General features: G+C 37.8%; 1 protein-coding gene across 1 annotated transcript in view; it reads right to left on the reverse strand.

The window, feature by feature from the left end:
* CACHD1 (cache domain containing 1) overlaps positions 1-21,971 on the reverse strand; it is a 234,605-nt gene that overhangs the window by 132,930 nt on the left and 79,704 nt on the right. The window contains exon 2 of the mRNA XM_061411718.1: positions 6,667-6,729. Coding sequence (XP_061267702.1) covers positions 6,667-6,729 — 63 coding nt within the window. The remainder of the gene's footprint in view (positions 1-6,666; positions 6,730-21,971) is intronic.

Consider the following 21,971-nt stretch of genomic DNA (forward strand, 5'->3'; position numbering starts at 1 on the left):
AGAGTCGGGCATGACTGAAGTGATTGAGCACACATGTATGTGATCCTGAAGAACTAATACCATAGAAGAGACAGGCAGACTGTTCCCTTGGTACAAAGTCAGGTACATCTCCTCTTTAAGTATGCAGTTCTCCTGACAATTTGCTCATTTTAAAAGAATCCCAAGGTCTTCTAAAATCAGCTGCTGCCAAAAATCAATAGTTTATGAAATACTGTAATAATTATGAAAATGTTTGCCATATCATTAAAAACAAATTGTTAACATAAATAATTACTCGAGCACTTGAGAAAAAGTTAGAGCAAACTCTTCAAACATATCCAAAGTAGTTTTTTTAAGTGATTCAATCAAGTGGCCCAAGAAGCTTTTCCTCCTTTTGTTTTTTTCTTCACTGCTTTGTGTCTTATGGAGCACATTTTGCTATCTTACAGAGCACTTGATGGAAAATTTATTTTTCCTGATACAGGTTCAGTTTGATATAATGCCCTTAAGGTGTTCACACAACTTCATTTTTTAAAATATTCAAAAATGAAGTCAATGGGAGGTGACCCACATGAGAACGTGTGCCTGGGATTTTTATTTTCCTGAGGCTGTTGCTATAGCTTTTTGGCAGCAAAATGAACTACATAATGAACTAATTAAAAATTTAAAACACATTGTTAGGCAATTTAGAACCACACTCAAAAGGTTAATTTAAAAGAAATAATGAGAAAAAGCAAAGAAAAGTCTATATACTAAAGAGAGTTTTGTGGTAAGAGTCAAGAATCACAAAATGGTTTTTATTAGTTTTAATTATTTTGCTCCCCTAACCAGAAAGATATTAACAGGTCGGCTTTACTGCCAAATTACATAGTATGCACAAGTCAGATCCAACTCTCAATAAGATTTGATAGTAAAGAGAGAGAGCAAGAACCCACGGGGCTCCAGTTTTCATTACCCCAAAGGAGAAACGATGGATAGAAAATGCAAGTCAGTATTCCAGATACTATGAAACATATGAAAGCAGGCATAGAAAAGTGGTTCCTTTCCAACTAAAGATTGTGAGCTGTAATTAAGAGGACATAGGTCAATAATCTACTTCAAATAACTAATCTGTTTTTGGCTCACTAAACCAATCCTAGAAACAGCTGAACTGTTATAATTGTTAAGAGCTGTTACAATTGTTAAGAGGCTGAAACTGAAAGCGTTAAGTTGCTCAGTGGTGTCTGACTCTCTGTGACCCCATGGACTATAGCCCACCAGGCTCCTCTGTCCATGGGCTTCTCCAGACAAGAATATTGGAGTGGGTAGCCATTCCTTTCTCCAGGGGACCTTTCCAACTCAGGGATTGAACTTGGGTCTCCTGCAGTGCTGGAGATGGCAGATTCTTTACCATTTGAGCCACCAGGTTAGTGTCTTAAAGAAAAGTGGAAACTACCTTCGGACCACGAAGTCCCTGAACAAAGACTCAGTGGCCCTAAGAGGGTAAGGAGAGCAGAAATCTGGGAACTAAGCCAGAGCCAGAACCTGCTTTTATCCTGAGAATTATACATAGTCTGGAGACCTGGAACTTCCAGTTTGATGATCACTTGGGGCATCGGACACATAAGAGACAAAACCTCAGGGCTTGGCCAAGTGGAGAATTATGATAGGAGACAGTGCATAAAACTATAACCCAAAGAGCTCTATGCTCTCAGTACAACAAGGGAATACAGAGGGATGGCTAGAAAATTACTGATAGAAAGATTCTACAGATATCTGGAAATTTTAGAACATACTTTTAAAATAACTAAATAGATCAAAGAAGAAGTGATAAAATAGGAATACACCTAAATAAAAATAATATATATTATATGTGGCCACAATATACAATTATCAAATATACAATACTTTTTTGGAGATCATTGTAGGAGGACACAGAAAAGAAATTATCTACATAGAAAACTTAGAGGAATCTACAGATAAATCATTAAAACTCATATGATAGCTTAAAAAAATTAGACATAAAATATATGCATGGAACTGAACAGCAACAGTTAAGAGACACTGTGCTTACCAAATCATATTAGTAAGATATTCTCTCCAAACTGCTCTATAGATTTATGGTAATACCAATACTGTTTCTAAAATTCACATGTAAGAGCAAATGATCTAAAATTCTAAGAAACATGACGTTAGCCATCTAGATATGTGGTACTGGCACAATTATAGATAAATACACCAAAGGAAACCACATCAAACTCACACATACATGGACATTTGACTAATGACTGAAAACAAATAGAAAAAAAAAAAAAGGGACAATTACTCAACAGAAAGTGTAAGACCACTTGGCAATACACATGGGGCAGTGGGAAAAAAATTGAATACCTGCTTCACATCCAACATCAAAAGCAATTCCAGGTGGCTGAAAGTCTTAAAGGAGAAAGACAAATATTTTAGAAGACAAGATAGGAGAACGTCTTTATGTCTTTGGGGTAGAATTTAACAATACCCCAATAACTGGAGACCAAAAAGAAAAGAAAAATTGACTTAAAAAACGACTATTAACATTAAAACTTCAATTCTTAATTGTAAGAATTGAATATCATAATCCCATGTAAGATAGCATAAAGAAAGTGAAAAGAAAAGCCACACATTGGGAGAACATTTATATTTATGAAACATAAATCTTCAAGGAAATCTAATATGGTAATCACTGGCCACACGTGACTATTTAACTTAAATTTAAAATTTAATTACTCAGTAGCTTTTGTTACATTTCAAGTGCTCAGCAGCCACACGTGCTAGTGGCTGCTTAACTAGTACCAGTATGAAGCATCTCCACCACCACAGAAGTCTCTTTTGGATAGACCTGATCTAGAACAGTGTGAATATTTAAACTTCTAAAATAAACAGACAACTCAATTTTAAAAATGGACAAAGGACATTAGCAGGTATTCGACACAATAATAAACACACAAAAAATGAACCATAAATGTGGTAAACAGTCATTTTAACCTCATTAGTAATCAGAGTAAAACAAATTAAACTCATTAGATAAAATCTCAACATTCCAAACTGGCAAAAGATTAAAACTCAATAATACCAAGCACTGAAGATTGTATAGAGCAGCACATGTCCAGTACACTGTCTGTAGACAGGTAACCCATGGTAACCACTGTAGGAGCAGTTTTGCATTATCCAATCACATTGAACACTCTGGTACCCAGCAGTTCTACTTTAGAGAAGGAATTCTCCACCTGAGCCAGTCTTTCCCCTGACCCAGGCTACTTGGAAAAGCATTTAATTGGCAGAAGTCAGAGATAATAATGTTCCTGCAACTCAAAGAATTATTCCACTTAAATTTTGCACCAGGAGATTCGACTAACAACAATAAAAATCAACATTAGACACAACCCAAACATCATCAAAAGAAAAACAGATACATAAACTGCATTTAATGGAATGCTTATAATCGAAACTAAATGTTCCTTAGTTACATATATCAATAGAGGTGATTTTAAGGAATATAATGCTCAGTAAAGTAACAAGATACGTGAACATAATATACTTGAGATGTATATAAAGAACAAAAACAATCAAATAATGAATTTAGGGACATGTATATATATATATTTCAAACACACACAAGCAAAGGTATGACCAACAAAAACTCAGGACAGAATTATCCTTGGGCAAGAAAGGGAGATGTCACCTAGGAGATGTTACATGGGCACTTTCTAAAGTACCGGTAATGCTTTATTTCTTTAGATGGGTTGTAGGTTGAGATGTTCATTTTAATCCAGTATTTCTGTATTCTACTCATACATGTTTCATATACTCTACATGTCTGATATATTTCACAATTTTTAAAAAGTCAGCTCAAATACTTAACAACTAGGCTCCTTGACCTTCCTGAACTTGGTTAGTTATAGCTAAACTCCCAGAACCTTACAGAGTTATTCTATAGTTTCAAGGAGATAATATGTATGAAAGTGTGAGTCACTGTGATGGAGGACAGAATAGGAAACACAGAGGTAAGCATTTCCCTAAAGATTTCATCCTGGCTACTGTCCAGGATCACAGGGCCCTGAGTTCCTAGGCAGTTATTAATCAAGTCAAGTAGATGTCAGGAGTTCTCTGTTCTCTCAATTTAGAATGAGGATAACTCTAGTCTAATTCAAGCCACAAGAGAATCATAATATTGAAGGCAGAGCAGATACTCACTGAAAGTGTCTGGAAACCTTGTCATGGAAGAAAAAATTATTCAGGACCTGGGTATTTTCAGTTTTAGGCTAAATGGTAATGACATGATAATTATCTCCAAATACTGGATGTGAAAGTGGCATAAGATCTATTTTGTCCAGGTTCTTCTAGAGAGACTGGAGGAGTTACAGAAAAGTTAAAAAGCACATTCCTGGTCAATATTTAAGAAAGAAGTTTTGACAATAAAAGGGAGGAGACAGAAATGACGAGGTGATGACTCTCCTTCATCTGTCTTCTTCAACTAAAGATAGTTTAGCAAAGTCTTCTGTTTTGTAGACGTCCCTGGTGGCTCAGGTAGTAAAGAATCCGCCTGCAATGCAGGAGACTCAGGTTCGATCCCTGGGTTAGGAAGATCCCCTGGAGAAGGCAATGGCGACCCACTCCAGTATTCTTGCCTGGAGAACTCCATGGCTATGGTCCATGGGATCACCAAGAGCCAGACACGACTGAGCAACTAACACTTTCTGTTTTGTAAGAAAATACAGATTTTAACATAAACTCTGTTAAAATAAAAATATAGATGGTATAACTTAGTGTCAAACTTATTTTGAAAACCAGTTCTCTTACTTAGTATTCATGAGACTGTGGCTAACTTATTCTATCTTTTGGAGTTTTGTCTACCTCATCTAAAATAATGATAGCATCATTCCTTCAGGGTTATAGGGAAAAACCAATGTGATAATATATGGAAATCACCATACTTCCATAAGTGCACTAAATAAGCTGCTAATAATTTTTTGAAAATTATTATAGATTTCCAAACTTGTTCACAGCTAGATTTTAAAAAGCAAAGACATCACTCCAAGAAAATGAAACAACTTTCATGTTTAAAAACAGCTAAAGAGGGACTTCATTGGTGGTACAGTGGTTCAGACTCCACACTTCCAATTCTGGGGGCACAGGTTCCATCCTTGGTCCAGGAATTAAGATCCCAAGTGCCCTGTGGCATTCCCCTTGGCCAAGAAAATACATCTAAAAGAAGAACCCATATCTGTAAGGAAAGGCAACAAAACTGATATCCCTGGATCAGTTTCTTTAAAACATTATCAAATGGCTTTTAGTCTCCCAATAAGTCTCCTTAAACATGCTTTGTGTAGAAACCGTCCCCTATAAAAACCCTTTTCATGAAAAACCCTTTCAAAAGCACTTTCCGGTTTGCCAGAATAAAAATAAGACAGAATTATGAAGGTAAGATTTGATACAACAAACCACATTCCCTACAATTTCAGGTCATTAGTTTTTAAAAGTATCTAAATCTAAGAAAAGGGGTACATGTTTAATATCTCATGTTGTCTAAATTTAACCTGCAGAAACCAATAAACGTCTTAAATGTCTATAAACAGGAGATGCTGAACTTCAAGATGAAACCACAGTAATTTATTATAAATAAATAAGTATCCTATAAATAACTTAACATTAATGACACTTGAAAACTTAGTCCTTCTGCATAGCACTTTTGAAGTTCCGATCGAGTCAACATGAGAAAGATAAAGGCAGCAACTCAGGGAGTTTAAATTATTTTGTATTTTCCTATAGTTATTTTTTTATTCTATGGAAACACTCTGTTACACTCTGGTTTTCAGCTTGGTCCTGTGTTTTACTTAAGTTTCTAATCTAGCTTCAAATTACTAGTTGGCAGTCATATGGTGTAATGAGGTTGGTGGATTAGCTGAAATTAAAACCCAGAATCCTCTTTACCACCCTTTTTTTTCAAGCACAGATCAATTATTTATGACCAAGTTCACCAACACTATGTTTTAGTTTAGGAAGCAGTCCATTTGAAGCCAGCTATAAATAAAGTGAATAGAATATGGCCTTAGAACTTTTTGACGCCACGGAGCATTGAGAAGATGGGAGAAAAGTAGCAATGGAAGAAAGCAAGAGGGAAGAAAAATAAAAGAACAAAAGAATCCAACATTCACTGAGCTGCTTCTACATCAGGCCATCCACCTAACGTATTTCACTTATTCTCAGTCAACTGGACATTATTTCATTTAATTCTCACAACCCCATCAAGCAGATATATCTCCACCTATTTCAAGATTAAGAAACTGTAGCTCAAAAGGCTAAATCTCTTCCTGAGAGTCATGAAATAAGTAGAAAAACCAGAATTTGACCTGGGGTTTGTCTGATTCCACAGCCTGAGTACTTTTTCCTATAGCAGATGAAATCATTTCTAATATTTTAAAATCTGAGTTTTGGAATTTCCAAAAAAATAACAAGGGACTAAATAGTATTTTCAATGTATAGCAGAAAACCATCCTATAACCATTATTCCAATTGCTTATAAGAACCTAAGTGGGAGGGTGTCATCATTTGCCTAAGATGTGTATGAAATCATATATAAAGAGCAACAGACAACCTCACATGGAGATTGGAAAAGAGTCATGAAGCCAAAAGCAATCCAAAGACAGAGAATGCAAGTGTGCCATCACCTCTTACCTGCTGCACTTCACTTTCTCCATTCGAAATTTTCTCAGTGTAAACAAAGGAGTTGAATATCCGCTGCAAGGAACAGAAAATGAACACACATTAGATTTTCTAAATAAGGCAAACCATTTTCTATATGAATGTGTGTGTGTGAATAATCTGTTTACAGCACAAAGAGAATCAAGCAGAAAAAATTTAATTAAAATAGTTACTTTACACAGAGAAATCCAAATATCAGCCAGAGTCAATCACACTGATGGAAGCAATACCCAGGCACTTCTGTAGTGAAATAAACCAGATGTTACGCTATATTTTTCATTTTCAAAAATACATTTAATTATAGATTTCCGGAGCCCATGCCATTTTATCCGACTGGTATAATCTGACAAAGCTGTGTTTCTCATTTAAGCCCTGCAACTCCCTGAATGCAGTAATTGTTTACAGACACTACAATCTAATGTAATAAAGCTCTTTAAAAAGGATTTTTTCCATATTCTCTCATGTCCCTGTCCAACTGGTACCTACCCAATATTATCTACCACCTTCATTACCCAAGCACCCCTTTGAAAAAGTAGTATAACAGGGCTTGCCAAATACATGTGGCCTTAAGAGAGGATCCAATCCTTACATGCCAGGAAATACGACAACCACGCCAAGACATCAGTCCAAGCTGTGGCACACAAGCACACACATTCTTCCCCTGGTCTCTGCCTCGCTGATACCCACTCCTGCAGCCACTGCTGGCATTTACATCTTGCAGACTTACGACTCTACCGAACCCCACGTTTACTGACCAATCACATGTGACTGAACTATAACCAACTGAAAAAGGAAAAAAAAAATAGAGAACCCAAGAGATGTATCCGTTAGGGGCTGGGGGGAATAAAAAAGTACAGCAGCCTCATCATTTACCCTAAAACTTTAAAGATACCTCTGGAACTCTCCAGATGAGCAAGCAGTCAGATCTGAAGATGTCAGCCAGAATTTCTCTTTTGCCTTTGTATCCCACTGCCGAGGGTTTGTCAGCGTCTGGGACAGCTTCCCAGACGGCCTCACACACCTGCGTGGTTGTGGTGAGGAAGACAAGCACCAAGGTCATCAAGTGCTGTGCAAATGAAGGAAGATCAAGGTGCTAGGGCTTGGGGAGGAGTGGAATAGGGGGTTGCTGCTGGGGGAAGGGAAGCAGTTTGGAAGGCCTGAGACGGAATGGGATGGAATTACAGTCTGGAAAATTCTAATTATGAATATCATAATTTTCAGTGAGCCATTCATTCATTCATATTTATTGTCTTTTTTCCCTAAAAACAACTCTGCTGATAGGAAAGCAGGTTACGTCTATTTAGGACTCATAAAACACCTCTGTGACAAGCACCATTCAGTTCAGTTCAGTTGCTCAGTTGTGTCCAACTCTTTGCTCCTTATTTAACTGAGGAAATGGACACATTTTAAAGAGTGCCTAATGCAATGTACATTGTACCTTATGTGCATATCTTATGTAATAATTCCTGCAGCCCCAAAGATAAAAAAACTAAGACGCTGGGAAATTACATAACTTTCCCAAAGTCACTCTTCATGGCTGGAATTTGAACCCAGCTCCACCCCCCCCCAGAATGGTGCTACTCACCCTACTGTCTCATGAGCAGTTGTCACATAGTATCTTAACACATAGGAAAGGAACTCCTATTAGGAGCTAACACCCAAACATAATGCGGATCAACAATCCCTTATGCACAGTTCCAAAATTCAAAAGTCCCTGAAAATCAAAAGGTGCGCGTAACACATTTGCTAACAAAATATGACATGATCTGAACTTATTGGCAGTAAATCCTAACTTGTATTTATAGTCTTTATTAAACCACTTAGTGTGGGGATTTATTCTTTATGATGCAGATGTATTAATGCATCTGATTATAGGGTTCTGCTTTAGATCTCACTCAGGGTGTTTGACATCATGGTACATCAGGATCCTGAATTCTAAAACAGATCTGGTTTCGGAGAAGGGATTATGAATCTGAAGACCTCCAGCCCCAGTTTTCTGGAGAATGCCTTAGTTAGCTAGACAACAATGCTTTTAGAGACTGGGTCAATGTCATTGTCACCTAACTCTCAGACCATATACAGCTTTGTGTAATTTGATTTTTACAACCTGCTTGGTACCAAGAGTGCACTTTTATTAAAGTGAATAACATAACATGAATTAACACAATTCATGTAGTGTCTCTAGATCTGAAAGAGTGTCGTCAATTTCTTATTTCATTTCTGGCAGTGAAATTTCAGGGGATACATTATCTGTCCTGTCCTGGAAGATGTTCCTACAAGAGGAACTGCTGGAGCAACCCGTGTCCTGGGAAGCAAATCAGATCCACTTTGCTCAAGCCAACATCCACCAATGGCCATACCTAGTAAGGAACCCAGATCCTTCCCTCTTCTTTGTTGTTAAAAGAAAAGCGAGTTCCTCAGTAGTAATAAGGAATATAAGCCTGGAAGTGTTTGCCAGGCTGTGTTCAGTCCCTGTTTTACACATTCATTATCCTAATAATTATTAATAATGACAGCCAATACTTTACATAGAGCTTTATATGGCTTGTAAGCATTTCTATATTCTTGACACCTAATAAATATGGTGGGTAAAAGAAAATTTTCAGAGAAAGAAGTTATAGACATGAGCAGCAGTGCCCCTGCAAACTACTTACTTTACACAACCCTCTCACCATCCCAAGAAGTGAAAGGAAAGGTGGCCTGCTAGAATACTAGCTTGGAGATGTCACCAAGCAAACACTTTTTTGCCCCTCTCCTTTCCCCACGGGGGTGTGGGGTGTTAGTGAAAAGTCAGAAGAAACGAGACAGTAAACACAATGTGTGGTGCAAGGTTAAAAGTAGTAAGCACAGGATTTCAAGATATAGAGTGAATTTCCATTATGCTCTAGATTAATGGACAGTAATAATCTTTCCTAAAATGCAAGGCCTGCAAAGTCCAGCTTTCAAAGGCTTATTAGGCTTAGTACTTTCATAGTTTACAATTTCACATAAATGATCTCATTTCATCTCCACAATAACCCTATGTGGTGGGCAGCGATCTGAAACCAATTTTACAAATTAAAAACTAAAGCTCAAAACTTCAATGTATCACAGGTTAAAAAAAAAATTTCAAGTACTGAAGTCTAAACCTAGGTTAAATTAAAAACATGCATTTTTTCTAGCACAGCTAATAAATTTATTCACATTATCTTTTTCTTAAGGATAATCTGCATGCAGGAAAAAATGAGGATTTGTTTTTTTTCCTATCCATTTCATTTTAAGCAAGATATAATGTGCTGGTGTAACATTTTATATATATGTAACACTTTATATATGTGTAACATTTTATATATAAAACCAGTGTCAGGAGTAATTAAATATGGGTTCAATCCCTGGGTTGGGAAGATCCCCTGGAGAAGGAAATGGCAAACTCTTCCAGTACTCTTGCCTGGAAAATCCCATGGACAGAAGATCCTTGCAGGCTATAGTTCAGAAAAAGTCAGACACAAGTGAGCACATACACACAGGAGTCCCAAAGACTTTATCTTTATTACTTTCTGTCGCTACCTAAAATTGTGAAAGGAATAGAATATAGAGTTTTGTGTGGATTTTATTTCTAATTTGAGAGCTAGGAATTCCAAACAGTATACCTAGCTGACATTTGGTGACTGCAAGAATTTCTTGGTTGTTAGAGAATTTGAAAAGTAAAAGTGGAAAAAAGTTTTCTTAAAGCATGACATGAAAAAGCAATCCCAAAAGGTCAGACTGTTCATCCTCTCTGAGGATTTACTCTCAGTAACAGAGTTAGGGTACACATGGGTGGAGTGGGCATTCCACATTCTATTTCCAAGTTGTCACTTTCCCTTATTCCAGTTCCCTGGAGGACCAAGGGAATTCCAGACATTTGAACTCTTAATTTGAACACAAGCTGGAGGGGGTTTGAAGTCAACCTCCTCAATGCACAAATCCCTGGAAGTAAAAGGCTTGTTCTTGCCCACTATTCTTTCTCATTCTTGCCAAATACTAGAAATAAAAATACACTTTGTTGTATAATGAACAGATCATTAAAATGGGTGAGGAGTATTTTTTTTTAAACAAGTTATTTTAAGGATAATAGTTCACCAACCCCTTTTTGTCAGTCATATTTATTTCCATAATTAAAAGAACAACAAGAAGATGCAGCTCAGGGCAACTGAACACCCTGATCTAAAGATAAAACTGACCTTTCTCTCATTAAAACACATAGCCTGGAAAACTGACAATATCTTCTAAATTATTTGCACATCCTATGTCCTAGCAGTTCCTATCCTGGTATATACCTAGCAGAAATGTGTATATGTTTATCAAAAGAAAAACTTAAGAATGTTCATAACAGCACTACTCATAAGAGCCCCAACCTGGAAATTATACGAATGCCAATCAGCAACAGAATAGACAAATTGTGTGAATTCACAGGGTGGAGTATTTGGGTGAGATGAAATGAACGCACAATTGCAACATGCATCAACATGATGACTCTCACAAGTAACACTGAGCGAAAGAAGCTAGACACCAGGACACAAAGAATGAAATCCCGTTTCTATCAAGTTCAAAACCAGGCAAAGCCAATCTAGCTGATTAGAAGCCAGGATAGTGGTTGCCTTCAACTGATTAGGATGTGAAGGCTGCTTCTGGGATGCTGAAGTGTTCTGTCTTTTGATCGAGATGCTGGTTACAAGGATGTGTGTGCTTTTGTGAGGGCTCCTCCAGCTATATATGTGTGACTGTACACTGTGTTGTGTATATGCTATACTGCAATAAGTCTACTTTATATGCACACTCTAGGCAGTCTCTTTAAAATGCACCCTAGACAAACTTTTTTTTGTATATTTAAAAAAATTATTTCTACATTTCTAAAAAGAGCAATAATCTATTACCTGGGCTATACTCAAAAAAGAATCTACATCTCACTCTGCAATCCAGATGAAACTGGACGGTACCAATACTGAGGAGTTACTTAGCAATGCAAAGATAAGGTCTCCTGAGCCTTCCCTGAGGCTACATATTAATTACTCTCTCACACCCTAGGTATACAACATGACTTAGTTGTTCAGCTTCTCATTCAATGGTACTGTACTAACTTGAATTTTCAGCAAGAAAATAAAAAAGGTGTCTTTATTAGAATCTCATCCAACTTGGATGATCTAAACTTATATAATGCAAGTTAATCACATTGCCTCTGTATATATTGTTCTTTTATTTCCTAAGAACTGCATTCCTCCTCCTCCCCCCAAGAGGAAATTAAAGAGCACTTGAATACAGTTTCCCCAGACCTCTCTTGCAAGGGAAGAAAAAAACAAAGACATCCTGGTGTGGGCGGGGAGGGGGCAGTGGGTGTGGGTGTGTATGGGCAGGGGGGTGGGGTGGTGGTGGCTACTTTCCCACTTTAGTCCTTGCCTGTCCCCAAGTCCTCACTCCATTGACCCATCCTCCCTACCCACTATCTTTCCCTCCCAAATCTCTCCATTTAATTGAGTCTGCTTAACAGAGGGTAAGAGAATTCTACTTAACGGGAATAGCAACAATTACAAGAGTGTTCAATAAGATGGTCAGTCCAGACAGTTGGCCCCACCTTCACTCTGCCAACAGCTCTGCCAAATTTTAACTAGATGTTTAAATGAATGGGAGGGCACAAAACCACAGCAGAGAAATAAATACCTCTGCAAATCTAATGAGATTCTGTTGGTCTCCTTCCCTGATCTTTGCTAAGAAAATGCAGGACTGAATTTTAATTCAAAAGTGTATTCTCTTGATGTTTACAGCTCTCTGTCTCAAGCCAGTTTGGCTGACAAATTCACTAACAGCTTCATTCCTCTCTGGATCTCTTCCTACCATTCTAGGAATTGAGGCCAAAGGGGAAGAAAATATAGGTCACCACTGTTATCTCGAGATGTTAACCAACATTAACCCTTAAAAGAGAAAGTGCTGTCATTAATACAAACTCCAACAACCACTGGACAGGGAATTAATAACAACTTAATTTTTAAGTGTTTCAGGAAAGAAAACATATGCATAACTTTATTCTCCCCTAAAGCATACTCCATGAATAAACTTCTACTAGGTTATAAAGGATTTCTTCTGCCCAGAATAGGAATCATCTGATTTTTACCAAACTATTTAACCTCACTCTGAAAAACATATAGACAATCCAGAAAAACAACATTTTATAAGGTCACTCTCATCATTCTCATTCTGAGATCACAAATCTGGTGCCAGAAATCTCCATCACTGAAAAAATTTCTAAACTTGTTCATTCTGGATACAGGTAACTCCAGAAAAGAGTTTATTAAGAGTGTTAAAAAGGTTACCACTAAAAATAATAACCTAAGTGACTAACAACAGGGGAACCAATTAATTACTCTTCATCCAATCAAAAATATATTGCACAGCTAATAAAAATGTTTACAATTACTTTTCTTATTGTTCATATTTTAAAATCAGCATTTAAATATACACATACTGTTCTAATTGTATGTGTGGGGGTCACATTATACGTAAGTGTTATCATATATATTAACAAGGGCACAGAATGGATTCAGGGGCTTTGCAACACATTTCACTTAATACAACAACTCTTCATAGTAGTTACTACGTCATCATTTTACAGGGGAGAAAACAGGTTCTGAGAAGTTTAGTTTGCCCAAATGTAGAACACTGTAAGTAAGTGGCCAAGTCTGGGTGCAAAATTTGCCTTACTTCTAAGTTTATGTATCATCCTCTATATAATCATCATCTTAATAAAGAAAACTTAGGTAAAATCTAGAAAATGACTCTAATAGTAACAGGGCTTGCCTGCGAATAATGAATCCAGAACATATATATATTCCCTCCTCCCCATCCCCCCAATCTCAAAATGGAGCATGAATTTCCTTTATGATAGATAAAGACATTTTTCTAGACAATTTAAAGAGTTGACACACTAGGAAAAAAAAGGACATACATTCGGACTTACAACTAAACTCTACAAAGAATCATTTGTACAAGATCACCACCTTGAGAGCTTACAGAGGAAAAAATAAGTCCAGGGTCTCATGCTTCATCCTTACTATAAAAAACTGATCTTGAATACCATGGTGATTTGTAAGAAACAGGGCTATTGCAGATCATGACAAAAGGAAATGCTTAGGTACTGAAAATCATAGTAGAGGAAGACGCCTAGATTGGGAATTTAAAACAAAACTAATCAGTATACAATAGATGACCCTGTGCAAATGGTACCCTGTACACACACGTCCTGCCCAACAGACTTCCTTATTTTGTTTTACAGTTGCTATATATAAAAAATGATAATAGCTAATGCTATTATCTGTCCAGCATTAGGAACGTCGTGTATGTTAACCTGATTCATGTGACGATAAATTTATATAGACTACACTAAAAACATTATGAATATATTTCACATACCATTATGATAGTTATTCAAACAATCTTGATAGTTATTCTATTATTCTTCTATTCCATTTATGTTAACCTCTTAACAATATTCTGTTAATGACAGTTAATTCTATGATGGTTAGAGGTATAAGGGAGCAAAAATACCTGTACAAATATTTACCAACTCAAGTCTCACCTCATTCTTAACAACTTCCCAAAGATAATTTCTCCCTTCTCTGAATCTCTGCAATAAAGACAGTCTATGCTACAATTAAAACAATACATACACTGTAGAAAACTTGAAAATATGTAAAGGAAGAAGAGGAGAAAAATAATCTATTGTCTGACCATCCAGTAAAAACCAACTACTGTTTACAGTTTATTTCATTCCACTCTTTTGGACTTCTAGGTTCTGACTTTGTTGTAAATTCTTTGATAACTGGTCCATGCCATGAGTCCTTACCGCAGTGAACTGTACATAGTAAGCAAAATAAGCATGTGTGCACCCATTAATTTAAGTATTAAGTCATCAGACCGTTAGTTTGGCCTGTCAATCAGCTAGCGAAAAAGGGAAGAAAGTGTCCTTTCTCTTTAAGATAAAAAACTTCCCCTTCTCTCAACAAGCTATTAATAGAGCCTTCCCCCATTACCTCTGTTTTTCCTTCCCTGTCCTCTTCAGGCTCTAAGTACATACACACATAGCCCCTTGGCTACTTAAAGCTTGCAAAAGAACTCAAATTATGAATTCCTTAATCTGAAGGCAGTTAACACCCTTCATACCAACAGAAGCTCTGAATAATAAGGAAGCTTGGCACGGAGTCACAAATCGGTGACAACTGTCACCTTTACAAGGGGCTGCTAGTTTTGGAACACATGTATACCTGTGGCGGATTCATTTCGATATTTGGCAAAACTAATACAATTATGTAAAGTTTAAAAATAAAATTAAAAAAAAAAAAAAGAAAAGAAATTACAGGGGAAAAGCAATAGGCTGCAGTCTGATTTAGCCGGGGAAATCTAAAGCAATAATCTCAGCAAGCAAAGTTTCTAGCCTTGATCACTTGATTTCCTGTTGTAGCATTGAAACCAGGAGAGTCAGTGGGTAAATACGAACCCAGAGAACAAAGACGGGCAAAACAAGACGGAAACACTTTCCTAAATGCAATAAAGCTTCTGAAGGGTTATTGAATTTTTGTTGTTGTTGTTGTTGTGGCTTTCAAAGGGAGTAAGAGGGAAAAAAGCAAGCAAATCAGTTCCACATGTTGGAAAGATTCAGCCTTTAGCCAGTGTAACTTGACTATAAGTAATATTCATGACAATGCACGTGGAACCTCTCAGAAACGGAAAGCTGACTCGCTTTGCAGGTGGTGCCAGATTTCCACTCCCCTACTTCCACTCTCCTAACTCTTCCTCACTCCCTACAGCTTCGATCTCCATTAAGGCTTTTTAAATTTCACCTTGAAGGGGAAAAAAGAAAGGTGGGGTATTTAAATAGCTATGCATTTATTCTTAGAGGAGGGCACTTTAAAATAGTCTTTGGTACTCAGTGTTCTATCTGTGCACAAGCCTGCACAAATGCTCAGGTCCTTAGGAATCCATCCATTAAGGACAAAGGGAACTGGAAACCCTGAAACCCTTTCTAGACTTAAATGACTATGCTTAGTTAATAACTCAGTGAATCAATCTTGTCCTTTCTGACAGAGTCAGAAACTATGTAAAATATAGCTCTAGACTGAGCTCTCTAGTTGGAGGAAGAAATTAAAAATTAAAAGTAAGAAGGAATAGTGAACAGTGCAATGCAGTCTCCGTATGAACTCAGCATGCCTGGCACAGACCCAAGGTGCTGTCAGAGTTCATGGAGGGTTGGGGAGGTGGGGGAGATGGGAGGCAGGACTCTGAAGAGATGGGACGTGGGCTTGAAATTGAGGTCAGATTTAAATAGGAAAAAAGAAAAAAGAGCTTAGGCGAGAACATTTCAGAGCATTCACAGAGAGGGTCTTACTACGTACTTTGGGCCAGGCACTGTTCTGGATATTAAGGATACAAAAATGAATGTAACAAACTCCTTGCCCACATGGACCCTATGTTCTACATCCTTTGGCTTTAAGAAAATCCTTAAAATGGACTTACTCAGCACAGGTCTGTATGTTTGGAAAATGGGGGTTCAAAGATAAGAAGATTGCTTCTATTGTAGAAAAGCTTACAATCTAGAGACCCTGCAAGTCTGTAGTTATGACACAAAGTCAGTTGCATAAGGGGAGCTTTTGGAAATAAAACTGAACTCAGTGGAAGAGAAATGATGGGGCTAGACTCTGGAGGTCTTTCAAGCCAGGAAGAGGAGTTGGATTTTACACATATGCTAGGCACTGAGTAAATATTTTTTGAATGAGTAAATGAATAAATGTCTCTTTGCCAATAAATAAAGAACCATTAGAAAGGATTTGTAGTTGGGGAGTGACATGATGAAATAGGTGCTTTAAGAATGTTTATATTCCACATGCTCAGAAGCATGCACCCACTTCCCTCCACTGTTGCTAAGCCTTCTCACAACGAAAACTGTCGAGTCCATTTAGAAGCCGGTTACTATCCCAAGGGTCTGTGACAACTTTAGGAGCCAAATGAACTGGATTGCCTTTGATCCTTCAAATGACACTTGAAGGACCTTAAATAAATTTTCCCATGAGTCTTATCTCCTTTGTAAAATTATAAAATCCTCCAAGGGACTGTTTTCTTTAATTTTACAACCCCTACAACACTTCCATAGATATTATGGAATATTATGGAATAAGATGGAGAAATAGTTGTTCAAAAAAATGATTTAAAAATAACTTAATGAAAAGCAACTGTTCGAGTTTAAAGCATAGCTGCAATGTTGCATTCTGAACTGAAGACTAGTTTTCAACATTTCAAAATATGCTTGCTACTGGGAGGCTGTTTGTATGGTTTTCAAATGAAATGTTCATTTATGCCATATCCAAATAGAGAGAATTTTTCTGGTACATCCTTTTATGTAAAGAGGTGCTTTTTTTTTAGTATAATCATTAAGCACAGAAACTATAAATCTAAATTTGTCACAAATGCTAATAACTAACAATGTCAAATTGCAACTCCATATAAACCAGCTCTGTATAAACCATCTCTATGCCTGATGAAGGCTTTAAGCCTCCCTATATCTACTTTCCCTAACCTATAAAGGGAAAAATTGAGTTAGATTATATAAAACTTGGTGATCCTAAAATTTCTACTCTATTGTTGTACTAGAATCTTATTAAACTATCAATGGCTAGACTTTTGAGCAGCTTCTAAGGCTGGGTCTTTCTGCTATATGAAATAGATGTGTCGAGAAAATTATATTTGTTGGTAAAATCTGACTTAAATTATTAGGAAAAATGTTACAAACATATCTCTAAAACTTGTTGCAGGAGGAGAGGCAAAATATTAGAGGAACAGATATTTTAACAAGAAAATTTAAGTAGAGAAAGCCAATCTTGAGAGTGGTGAGTTTAAATGTGGATATTAAGACATGAAGCCGAGCAGTCAGCCTTTCTGGAATAAATGTGATGCTAATATGATTACACGAATGTCTCCCAGGTCCTCCTCACTGTATCATCTTTCAGGCTCTCACAGCCAGGGTGCCTGTCACGCATATTGAATACCATGGTAACAAGCCTGCCTGCAATGGCTCCAGCATGCCATGATTCTCAGCAATAATCATTAACTCACATCTCAATGAATATGGTTCCCTGGGCTCAGATTCACAGTATAATTATAATGAATAAATAAATGCTGGCTCAAATGTTTTTTCGAGATTTTAGGGTTTAAAAAAATAGGAATGTAAAAGAAAAGTTAAAAAAACAACACACACACAAAATCCTGTTACCAGCTGAGTGGCTATGGAGAGGTTAGATGTACAGCATTTCCTAATTTGTAAAAGAGAAGTGACAATAATAGCGAATTCATAGGGCTTTTGTGAGGTTCAGTGCTTACATAGCACTTATTCCTGACATACAATAAGCGCTCAGTAAATAGTAGCTTTTAAAAATCCTTCAAAAAGAACAGCCATTCCCAGGAATAAAAAGTCATTTGAGATTTCCTGTGTTCTCCTCCCAACTTCAGGAACTCTTCCAAATCAGCACTCTGAAGCCTTCCACAGTGACAAGACTTATTAAAAACTCCATATTTTCAGGAAATGGCTTTCCCATTAGCTCCCAGTGCCTTGACAAGCTTGGCTCCCAGGCTCAACAAACTGCCTTCTTCAAGTTTCTTGAGCAACCCACGGGCAAGTTGTGTCCTTGAGAAAGCGACTTTCCTTTTGGTTACTGATGTTATAGAATTGGCCAGAAAAGTTCATTTGGGTTTGAAAAAATGAAAGGAACAGAATTCCATCATATGGAAAAACCCGAATGAACTTTTTAACCAACCCAGTACTTGCTGGGGAACACCTGCAGAAGGACTCTCTGTATGTCTAGTTTATTCGAGTCCGGGTCTGTAAACACACGGCCAAGGAGGCCACAGGAGTAAACTGAAGTTGGCAAATATATCCCAGAGGTGCTGGTCCCTCCCAGCCTAGTACTGCTTAACAAACAGGGTTCTGCCTGGTACTACAGGAGTGAAGTAGTCCTAAAACACCCACCTGCAGATAGTAAGCAAAGAGCTTCTACAGGAGAGGGAGAAAGGCATTATCAGCTATGCCTCCAACAGAACCCAGAGGCTCATCTGGGTTGAGCCTTCTCAGGACCCACCCAAAAAGAGGTGAGAAAATTAAACCTCCTTTAGAGCCTTCACTGAATTATTTACTTTCACATTGTGCTGCAAGTATTTGTTTAGAAACATGAGTAGTGAAGGTAAGAACAACTTCTGCTTGCCGAGATAGCAGTTTGAGGACTAAGGTCCAGGCTTTGGAATCATTTAGACCTCAGCCATCTCAGCCGGGTGACCAACACAAATTGTTTAAACCTTCTAAGACTGTTTCCTCATGGGAATTTAAGCGACATACCTCCAGCTTCCTAGAGAAGAGAATGATCTTCACTATCTACCAGGTTTGAAAGTTAGAACTAAATGGAATGACAGCTGGGACAGTGTCTGACATATTTTTTGCCCAATTAAGTATAGCCGGTATTAAAATTGCCATTATTTTCTCTGAATATCCAGCATCTAGTATAATCACCATAAATAGCTAATAATGCTTAATGAATCAATAAAAGATTTGGAACAACTCCCTTAGTTGACAGAAGAAGAAAGCAAGTCTTACAGAGGTATGAGTCACCCCCAGGGACAGGACCAAACACTGGTTTCTCCTGGCTTTCAGTAATGCTGACTTTTAAAAAAGTATTTATTTATTTGGCTGCATTGTATCTTAGTTGCAGCACGCGGGATCTTCATTTCAGCATGTGGGATCTTTAGTGATCCGTGTTGTGGTCCAGGCTTAGTTGCCCTTTGGCATGTGGGAGCTTAGTTCCCCAACCAGGGATGGAACCTGCATCCCCTCCACTGGAAGGCAGGTTCTTAACCACGGACCACTAGTGAAGGCCCCAGTCATGCTGATTTCTAATGTAACTCTTAAAATCAGACTATGCTGCATAAGGAAATAAAACTAAAACATTTTTAAAATTTTATTTTATTGAAGTGTAGGTGTTAGTTTCTGCTGTATAGTGAAGTGACTCAGTTATACATATACATGCATTCTTTTACATTCTTTTCCATTATGATTTATCATAGGATACTGAATATAGTTCCCTGTGCTATATAGTAGGACCTTGTTATTTATCTCTAAAACCTGTTTGTTTACCCTACAAAGCCAGCACGGGAAAGGAAAATACATTACCTAAAACTACTGAACTAGGATAAAACCAGAACCTCAAATTATCCTCCCCACCAAAAAATATTTTTAAAATAATCTATGTATTTTAATTGGAGGATGATTTCTTTACAATATTGTGGTGGCTTTTGCCATACATGGACATGACTCACCCACGGGTGCACGTGTCCCCAAACAAATGTTTAATCTGTCTTAAGTGCCTGAAAGGGGGTCATGGTATAGTGGAAACATCATGGGTTCTGGAAGCAAGGAAGTCGGACCATGGTCCTCAGCTCCATTACTTTACTGTGGGGGCTGGAGGTAGGTTGCTTAAATGTCCAGAGCCTCCATTTTCCTGCCTCTAAAAACGGGTGTAATAATATCTACCCTTGGGCAGTGACTGCTAATGAGAATAAAGTTTCTTTGGTGGATGATGAAATGTTTTAAAAATAGATTATGGTGATAATTGTACAACTCTGGAAATATACTAAAAGCTATTGACTTACACGCTTTCCATGGGTAACATTACGTAAAGTGTTAGTTGCTTAGTCATGTCCGACTCTTTGTGACCCCATGGACTGTAGCCCACCAGTCTCCTCTGTCCATGGGATATCCCAGGTGAGAATACTAGAGTAGGTTTCCATTTCCTTAGCCAGGGGATCTTCCTGACCCTGGGATCAAACTGGGGTCTCCTGTATTGCTGGCAGATTCTTAACCATCTGAGCCACCAGGGAAAGCCATGTAATGTAAACTGCACTTTAATGCCTAGTTAAGGTCATAGCTGTGAGGACTTAAGTTATTATCTATGTGAGGAATGTGAAGGAAAGCACAGAGTTGGTGCTTTCAACTATGAAAATTGGATTTTCATCACTAAGGTCATGGTTATTATTCATTAGAGATACAAGATAAATCCTATTTGCCTGTAAACAAATGCAGATTCCCGGGCCCCCACCTTTATAAATAATGGACCCATGAGCCCTGGGGAGGCCAGTATGTGCAAGAATCATCCAGGTAGTCCCGATGATGCCCACTAATCACTGTTTGATACATTCTACACTAATGACACTTTCAAATCAAAACGCTTCTATGAGTCTCCTGGAAATATCAGTAATATTGAATTTCTGTATAAATTCCCTATAAATTTCTGTATAAAATTCCCTATTGAATTTCTGAATAAATCCACATTTCCACAGACTATAAAGTACAGTCTGGTTTAAAAAAAAATTCCTTAAAAAATAAAAAAGAGGGAAGGAGAAGGAAATAGAAATTCCCATTACCACTGACCACTTAGAGGAAAAGAAAGGGGCATATTCCAAATCTTCAGGCACCGATAGCTGCTCTCCACTTGCAGGCACCAAATTCAGAACTAGAGATAGACTAAGCTTTGTGTGGAGCGTCCTGGGAAGGCAAGAGGAAGAAAAGAAGGAAGAAACACTTGGTTTGCAATATTATTGCCTTATGCTGCTGCTAAGCTGCTAAGTCACTTCAGTCGTGTCCAACTCTGTGCGACCCCATAGACGGCAGCCCACCAGGCTCCCCGTCCCTGGGATTCTCCAGGCAAGAACACTGGAGTGGGTTGCCATTTCCTTCTCCAATGCATGAAAGTGAAAAGTGAAAGTGAAGTCGCTCAGTTGTGTCCAACTCTTAGTGACCCCATGGACTGCAGCCTACCAGGCTCCTCCGCCCATGGGATTTTCCAGGCAAGAGTACTGGAGTGGGGTGCCATTGCCTTCTCCAAGATATTAAAAAGCAGAGACATTACTTTGCCAACAAAGATCAGCATAGTCAAAACTATGGCTTTTTCCAGTAGTCATGTATGGATGTGACAACCAGACCATAAAGAAGACTGAGTGTCAAAGAACTGATGCTTTGAATTGTGTTGGAGAAGACTCTTGAGAGTCCCTTGGACTGCAAGGAGATCAAACTATTCAATCCTAAGGGAAATCAACCCTGAATGTTCATTGGAAGGACTGATGCTGAAGCTCCAACACTTTGGCCACCTGATGCAAACAGCTGACTCATTGGAAAAGACCCTGATGCTGGGAAACATTGAGGACAGGAAGAGAAGAGGGTAACAGAGGATGAGATG

Source organism: Bos javanicus, chromosome 3 (genome assembly GCF_032452875.1).
Source record: "Bos javanicus breed banteng chromosome 3, ARS-OSU_banteng_1.0, whole genome shotgun sequence".
In the NCBI taxonomy this organism is placed as follows: domain Eukaryota; kingdom Metazoa; phylum Chordata; class Mammalia; order Artiodactyla; family Bovidae; genus Bos; species Bos javanicus.